The sequence below is a fragment of the Nicotiana sylvestris genome, chromosome 3, assembly GCF_000393655.2.
Source record: "Nicotiana sylvestris chromosome 3, ASM39365v2, whole genome shotgun sequence".
Taxonomy (NCBI): Eukaryota; Viridiplantae; Streptophyta; class Magnoliopsida; order Solanales; family Solanaceae; genus Nicotiana; species Nicotiana sylvestris.
In genome coordinates, this window is record NC_091059.1 from 101,029,539 (window position 1) to 101,038,918 (window position 9,380).

General features: G+C 43.1%; 1 protein-coding gene across 1 annotated transcript; it reads right to left on the minus strand.

The window, feature by feature from the left end:
• Window positions 1–2,889: 2,889 nt before the first annotated feature.
• Window positions 2,890–3,384, minus strand: LOC138887756 (uncharacterized). The gene has a single exon (XM_070169536.1). It carries the CDS (start codon window positions 3,382–3,384, stop codon window positions 2,890–2,892), a length of 495 nt encoding a protein of 164 aa, XP_070025637.1.
• Window positions 3,385–9,380: the final 5,996 nt, after the last annotated feature.

Consider the following 9,380-nt stretch of genomic DNA (forward strand, 5'->3'; position numbering starts at 1 on the left):
CAATTCAAACACTGAGCTACATATGCCACAATATCCTTCTTCATCCTCCTCCACCAATAATGCTACCGCAAGTCCCGATACATCTTAGCAACGCTTGGATGAATAGAGTACCGGGAACTATGGGCCTCCTCTAGAATCAACTCACAAAGTCCATCCACATTATGCACACAAATACGACCCTGCATCCTCAAAACTCCATCATCTCCAACTGTAACCTGCTTGGCACCCCCGTGCAGCACCGTGTCCCTAAGGACAAGCAAATGAGGATCATCATACTGGCAATCTCTGATACGCTCAAATAATGAAGAACGAGTGACTGTGCAAGCTAGCACACGGCTGGTCTCAGAAACATCCAACCTCACGAACTGATTGGCTAAAGTCTGAACATCCAAAGCAAGCGGTCTCTCACCGATTGGAATATACGCAAGGCTGCCCATACTGGCTGACTTCCTACTCAAAGCATCGACCACTACATTGACCTTCCCCTGATGATAGAAGATGGTGATATCATAGTCTTTCAATAGCTCCAACCACCTCCTCTACCTCAAATTTAGCTCCTTCTGTTTGAACAAGTATTGCAAACTCTTGTTATCCGTGAACACCTCACATGACACGCCATATAAATAATGCCTCTAAATCTTCAGTGCGTGGACAATGGCTGCAAGCTACAAATAATGAACTGGATAATTCTTCTCGTGAATCTTCAACTGTCGCGAATCATAAGCAATAACCTTGCCATTCTGTATCAACACCGCACCAATTCCAATACGAGATGCATCACAATATACCTGAACCTGTGGGTAATACAAATATCAGCACCGTAGTTAAAGCTGTCTTGAGCTTCTGCAAGCTCGCCTCACACTCGTCCGATCTCCTGAATTGGGAACCCTTCTGAGTCAACCTGGTTATCGGGGCTGCAATAGTTGAAAACCCCTCCACAAACCGATGGTAACAGCCCACCAAACCCAAGAAACTCCAGATCTCTGTAGTTGATGTGGTCTAGGCCAGTTCTTGATTGCGACAATCTTCTTAGGATCCACCTGAATACCCTCTGCTGATACAACATGACCCAAGAATGCAACTGAACTCAACCAAAACTCACATTTCAAAAACTTAGCATATAACTAACTATCCCTTAGAGTTTGGAGAACGACTCGAAGATGCTGCTCATGCTCCCCTCGGCTGCGGGAGTAGATCAAGATATCATCAATGAAAACAATCACAAAGGAATCCAAATAAGGCCTGAACACTCGGTTCATCAAATCCATGAAAGTTGCTGGGGCATTTGTCAACCCAAATGATATCACTAAGAACTCATAATGTCCGTACTGAGTGCGAAAAGCTATCTTAGGGACATCGGATGCCCTAATCCTCAATTGATGGTAGCCAGATCTCAAACCAATCTTCGAAAACACTTTGGTACCCTAAAGTTGGTCAAATAAATCATCAATCCTCGGTAATGGATACTTGTTCTTGATGGTGACATTGTTCAACTGCCGATAATATATACACATCCTTCTTCTTAACAAACAACATCCGGCGTACCATAAGGCAAGACACTAGGTCTAATAAAGCCTTTATCAAGCAAGTCCTGCAACTGTTCTTTCAATTCTTTCAACTCTGGCGGGGCCATGCGATATGGTGGAATAGAAATGGGTTGAGTGCCGGAGCCAAATCAATGCAAAAGTCAATATCCCTGTTGGGTGGCTTACCCGACAGGTCTGCAGGAAATGCCTCTGGAAACTCACGAACAACGGGTACCAAATCCATAGAAGGAACTTCAGCACTAGAATCACGAACATAAGCTAAATAGGCCAAACATCCCTTATCAACCATACACCGAGCCTTCATATATGAGACAACCTTGCTGGTAGAATGACCAGGAGTCCCTCTCCACTCTAAACGAGGCAACCCCAGCAATGCTAAGGTCACGGTCTTGGCATGATAGTCCAATATAGCATGATAAGGCGATAACCAATCCATCCCCAAAATGACATCGAAATCCACCATATCGAGAAGTAGGAGATCTACGCTAGTCTCAAAACCCCCAATAACAACCACACACGAACGATAGACATGATCTACCATAATAGAATCACCCACCAGTGTAGACACATATATAGGAGCACTCAAAGAATCATGAGGCACAACCAAATAAGGGGCAAAATAAGATGATACATAGGAATATGTGGACCCTGGATCAAATAGAATTGAAGCATCTCTACTGCAAACTGAAATCGTACCTGTGATAACTACATCAGAGGCCTCAGTCTCAGGTCTGGCTAGAATAGCATAACTCGGGGTTGGGCCCCACCACTCTGAACTACATCCCGAGGACAGCCTCCTGCTGGCTGACCTCCACCTCTAACGGCCTAACCTCCACCTCTAACACCTCGAACCCTACCTTTAGTTGGCTGAGTGGGCGGTGGAACACCTGGTGCCGGAACCATGGCACAAGAACCCTGATGCTGAGAACTGCTCGATACTCGAGGGCAATATCTAGCAATGTTCCTCAGATCACCACATGTATAACAAGACTTTGGCTGCTGAGACTGCTGACCCTGACGGCCTGAGTAACCACTATGATAACATTGGAGCGGAGGTGCATTGATAGGAGCTAGTGGCGCACTATAGGGCTGCTGATCAGAATAATGCATATAAGAACCACGACCATCTAGAGCACAGTGAGAAGCCTGAAGTGCTAAATGAAATGGTGTGGGAGGATGGCCTCTTGTTAGACCCCTAACCAATCCCTTGTAATAGAACCATCTCAACTTGCCTAGGCACATTGGCTGCATCCTGGAAAAAAATCTCACTCCTTGTCTCCTTAGCCATCTGCAATCTGATAGGCTGAGCTAGTCCCTCAATATACCTCCTCACCCTCTCTATCTAGGTGGGAAGTATAATAAGATCATGATGGGCCAAGGCAATTAATCTTGTCTTGTATTGAGTCACGGTCATTGAACCCTGCTGGAGACGCTCAAACTGCCTCCGATAGTCCTCCCTCTGCGTGATAGGAAGAAACTTCTCTAGAAATAGCTGAGAGAACTGGACCCAAGTCAAAGTCGGTGACCCAGATGGTCTAGACAAACAATATTCTCTCCACCAAGTCTTAGCAGAACCTGACAGACGAAAAGCAACAAAGTCGACCCCATTGGTCTCCACTATCCCCATGTTCTGTAGAACCTTATGACAGTTGTCCAAATAGTCTTGGGGATCCTTTGAAGATGAGCCGTCATATGTAGTAGTGAAAATCTTGGTGAATCTGTCCAAACTCCACAAAGCATCGGCAGACATAGCAGCTCTATCACCAGTCTGAGCTACCACACCCGGCTGAACTACTCCAACTAGCTGAGCTATTGGAGTCTGAAACTGAGGAGCCATCTGCTTTGGAGTGTGGGTAGCGGGAGTTTGTGCTCCTCCCCCAACCTGAGAGACGGTTGGTGCTATAGGAAGTAAGTCTGCCTAGGCGACACTCTCCATAAGACCCACCAAATGGACCAGAGCATCCTGGAGTACCGGGGTAGCGATGAACCCCTCTGGGACCTGAGCTGGCCCTGCTGGAATGGTCTGGGCTGGAGCCTCATCATCGAACTCTACCTGAGGCTCCGCCGTTGGTGCTGCTTCTCTTGGCTGAGCCCCCACCCCGCCCCTACCTCAGCCTCTAGCACAGCCTCGACCTCGTCCTCTGCCCCTAGTAGGAGCTGCCACTGGGGGCTCGGGCTGCTGATCAGTGGATGAAGAAGCACGTGTTCTAGCCATCTGCGAAAGAACAGATTAGAAGTTCAATTAGCATTGAGAAGTCAAATCGCACGACAAAGAAGAATAGATATGAAGTCATTCCTAAACTCTGTAGCCTTAGGGGGATTAGCACAAACGTCTCCGTACCAATCCCTCAGACTCTACTAAGCTTGTCCGTGAATTGTGAGACCTAAGCAACCTAGAGCTCTGATACCAACTTGTCACTACTCGAATTACCCACCGTCGGGGCCGTGATGGTGCCTAACATTGAACCCGCTAGGCAAGCCAATGTTACTGATTTGTTTACCTTTTTACTTTATCTTTTAGCAATTTACAATTTAACATAACATATACATTGGAATAATAATGCGGAAGAACGAAATTTAACAATTTAACTTAATACAAATACGAATCTATAGTAAAACTCTACACAGAACTGGTGTCACAATGTCATGGACTGTCTACGAATACTACAAACAGTGGTCTGAATAATGAAAGTACAAATATGTCTCAGAAATAGCTAAAACAGAAGGAAACATGATAGAAGGGGATGACAAGGCCTGCGGACGCCTGCAAGACTACCTCGGGTCTCCACTAGACCGAAGGTAGCAACCTTGAACTACGGTCCGTAAGGTCCAGTACCGGGATCTGCACAAAAGAGTGCAGAGTGTAGTATCAATACAACCGACCCCATGTACTGGTAAGTGTCGAGCCTAACCTTGGCGAAGTAGTAATGAGGCTAGGATGTGATAACCATATAAACCTGTGCAACAATAACACAAGAAGAAACAATAACAAGAATCGAACAGAATAAAATGGGAAAAAGGGGGAAACATGCTGAGGGGTATATCAGGTTATGACAACAATAAAGTAAAGCAACAAAAAAACTATCAAATTTGAAGCAACGAAAATAATAACACAGTAACAAGTGCACGGCATCACCCTTCGTGCTTTTACTCACTTATAATCATGGCACGACATCACCCTTCGTTCTTTTACTCTCAATAATATGGCACGGCATCACCCTTCATGCATTAACACTCACAATATCGGCACGGCATCAACTTTTGTGCATTAACACTCACAATATCGGCACGACACCGCCCTTCGTGCATTAACACTCTCTCACAATATCATGCACGACATCACCCTTCATGCATTACCCTCTTCCTCACCCAAACAAATGAAATAATAACATTCCGTCAAGGAATCAACAATAGAAACAATAACGTCCCAGCAAGGAAGCAACAATATAAACAATATCATCTCGGCAAGGGAATCAGCTATAACCAATCCAGTTTCAACAGTTACTTCACAAAATAAACCTCAACTTGAGCAAATACTTGACAATGATCAATTACCAAGAATTTATTAAAAGTCTTGTTCCACAGTGTTAATAATCAATTTAAACATGACAACACATAATAAAATCACAACAATCTTAATATAAAACTCACGGGTATGCTTGACACCAACGTATAGATATTCGTCACCTCACCTATACGTCATACTCGACACTAACACATAGCAGATAAGACACAACACTTATTCCCTCCAGCTAAGGTTAGGTCAAACACTTACCTCGGATTCCACGGCCAAACTCAAGCCTCAAATACCGCTTTCCCTTTTGATTCCACTTCCAATTCAATTGTATCTAGCCAGTATTGACTTATTAACATTAATTGAAGCTCAATAAACCAATTCAAATGATAAATTACAAATTTCCCAACATTCTTCCAAAAAAGTCAAAACCCGACCCGGGCCTGCTTGGTCAAAACTCAAGGTTCGAACCAAAATCCGTTCACCCATTCACCCACGAGCCCAAATATGCAATTAGTTTAGGAATCTGACCCCAAATTGAGGTATAAATCCCCAAATTTGTAAAATCCCCAATTCTCCAAAAATCCCTAATTTCTACCCTTAAAGAACAAGATTTAGCCCTAGAAATCTAATGGGTGTTGATGGAAAATGAAAGAAATAGGTTTAAGAACACATACCTATGATTTGGTGTTGAAACTTCTCTTCAAAAATTGCCTAAGGTCTGATTCTAGGGAAGAAGATATGAAATTTTGGGTCTAATCCCGTTCTGCCTCTGTTTTTAAATCGCTGGACAGACCTTCTTCATGTTCGTGAAGGGTCTGTCGCGTTCACGATCCGCAGCGGCCAAAAGCCTTCGCATTCGCGAAGGCATTCTCCCCCCAGCCTTCGCGTTCGCGATCCAAGTGACGTGATCACAATGAGTATTTCACCCCTCCCCCAGGTCCTTGCCATAATGGCCTTCGCGTTCGTGATAGCTAGGTCGTGTTCGTGAAGGGTAACGCCCCCAACGCTCCGCGTTCGCGACCTGTGCCTCGCATTCGCGTAGAAGGAATTTCCTTCAAACAAACAAACTCTTCGCGTTCGCGAGAATTCCTTCGCGAACGCGAAGAAGAAAACACATGTGCACCTGCAACAGCTAAGACAACAGAATCTCTAAGTCTCAAAACATCCCGCAACCTATCCGAAACTCACCCGAGCCGTCAGGGATCCAAACTAAACATGCACACAACCCTAAAACAACATATGGATTTACTTGTGCAATCAAATCGCCAAAATAACACCGAGAACTACGAGTTTAGCATCAAAATCAAAGAAAAATCTCAAGAACTCTTAAAGTTTCTAATTTCACAACCAAGGGTCCGATTCACATCATATGAATTTCATTTCTTACCAAATTTTATAGGCACAATACAATATTAAACCTGTACCGGGATTTGGAACCAAAATATGGGGCCGATACCATCAAATTCAAAAATCTTTAAATTTTCAAAAACTCTTGTAATTTCAGTTAAACAATTTTCTTCAAAAATTCATTTCTCGGGCTAGGGACTTTGGAATTCAAATCCGTGCATACGCCCAAGTCCTATATTTTTTTATGGACCCTCTAGAACCGTCAAATCATGGGTCTGGGTTCGTTTACCCAAAATGTTGACCAAAGTCAACTTAAATTTAATTTTAAAGGCAAAATTAGCATTTTCCTCAAACTTTCACATAAAAGCTTTCCGGATATATGCCCAAACTACGCACGCAAATCGAGATAAGACAAAAGGAGGTTTTTAAGGCCTCGGAATACAGAATTGACTTTTAAAACAAGAGATGACCGTGTGGGTCATCACACGCACACGCGTCATAACACATAATATGGAGCTGCTCAAGACTTTAAGACACTGAATGGAGCGCTAATACTCAAAATGATCGGTAGGGTCGTTACACCTTGCGAACTCAAACATATAATTTTCATCCCATTCCATAATCATTTTCGTGGTTAAATTCCATTTTTATCAAAACCTAGATTTTTCATCTAAACCCAAAATTTTTACAATTTTACATGTTAAAATCAACCCATAATCTATGTATTTAACTTACATTTGATAGAAATTACTTACCTCCAATAGCTAGGTGAAACCCTTTCTCTAAGAGCTCAAAAATCACCCAAGGAAGGCAATAAATGAACCTAAAATGGCTTAAGTCCCATATTAAAAGGACCTCACTGCCTCTAGCATTTCTGGTTCTGCGTACCTGGGGCCGCATCTGCAGGCCGCACCTGCGGTAAAGTCATCGCAGGTGCGATCCTAGCCCAGGCTGGCTGACTCTACTTCTGCGGATGGGCTTCCACTTCTAAGGTCCCGCTCTTGCGGAGGGTCGAGCGCATCTGCGGCCTTCTCGCTCCTGCGGACGTCTTAGTGCAGCTGCGCATGCTTCTCCGCTTCTACGGACCACTGGCCAAATGCCCAAAGCCGTTTCTGAATCCAAAAGCTCGCACAGGTGTCACAAGTGCATGAGCATCAACTAGGAAATAGGATAAAATACAACATCTGTTTGGAATATAAATTAGACAGGATAATGCAAATAACTCTGATGGAGACTCTATGTGTTGCGGACTTGTAAGATGGGATGCAGCTCACCTAAGTCCCCACAATAGATGCGCTTTTATGCCCACAAGACCACTAGACATATATGTACCTGCACAAAATGTGCAACAAGTGTAGTATGAGTACGTAAAACAACGTGTACCCAGTAAGTATCTAGTCTAACCTCGAAGAAGTAGTAACGAGGAGTCGCTTCGACACTTACTATGCGCTAACAATAAAATACCGAAATTATAATTAAGAATGGATTATGTAAATGCCGCTAAAAACTCAATAACAAGAAGTAAATAACAAATTTTTTCACTGATGGTAAATCCCAAATTAATTTCCATCATTTAACAAATTAATCTCTTAAGCCAATGAAATAATATCAATTATAATTGGACTCCAAGAATTATTACGCACGAATTATGCCGAGATCGTACGACCCGATCCAACATACAAATATATAAATTGTGCACTGCCAATGGTCGAATGACTCGAACCATATATGTATCTATCTGCTACCGAGGTGCTCAGCCTGCTCCACAAGAAGAGAAAATACATTAAAAATAACTAATTCAATATTTTTAAAAGACTAATATTCAAAGAAACATCAATTCTCATTAACGGTCAAGTAACCCGTCCAAAACTCAAGTAAATGAAATTTAACCTTTTACAATTCCTTTATCAAGTTCCAATATGATTTAAGCAATTAAATTAACAAGTAGGGTGCAAACATCGCAAGTATAACATGATTTAGGTCCTAGACTATCCGGACAAAAGATTAATTAGTATTATGCACGGACTCTCGTCACCTCGTGCGCACGTAGCCCTCCCCCCCCCACACACACACACAAATAGAATCACATATTAAATCAATTCACCTATGGGATTAATTCCCTCTTACAAGGTTAGAAAAGAGACTTACCTTGCTCCAAAGTTTCATAACCGACTCCAAAGCTTTTCTAACAACTCAAACCGGCGCTCGTCGCTCCAAAACTAGTAAATAAATGTGAAATTCCATGAACATATACTCTAATACTCATAATAAATTAATCCATAACAATATCCAACTCCGCTCGGAAAATTGATAAAGTCACCATCGAGCCCACGTGCCCGGATTCAAAAGTTTTTTGAAGATAATTATTACCCATATCACTATGAACTCAAATATATGATCTATTCCCAATTCCATGTCTAATTTTGTGGTCAAAATTCAAAAATACCAATTTCTAAGGTTTCTTTCAAAATCCCAAATTTTCATGTCTAAGTCCATATATAAATCTTGTATTTAACTCACAATACACGAGAATCGCTTACCTAGACATAGATGATGAAAATCTCCCCTTGAAGCTCTCCAAAATCGCCCAAACAAATAGAGAAATGAGTGAAATGGGCAAAATCCCCGAATTAAAACAATATGCCCAGGCCCCGTTCTTCATCGCATTCACGTGACCAAGGTCGCGTTTGCGAAGACCTGTCCATGCACAACATCGCGTTCTCGACCACCCTGTCGTGTTCGCATAGGGTAAGGTCCCCCCTGACCCCCAGCACTCTTTCGCGTCGCAAGCCCTCCTTCGCGTTCGCGAAGCACAAGAAGGCAGCCACCATTTCCCTTCTTCGCGAACGCGGGGCTCCCTTCGCGTTCGGCAAAGAACAAAACTAAAACCAACAACTAGCAGCAGCAAAACAGGGAGAAATGACCCAAAATCATCCCGAAATACACCCGAGCCCCCCTGGTCCTTCACA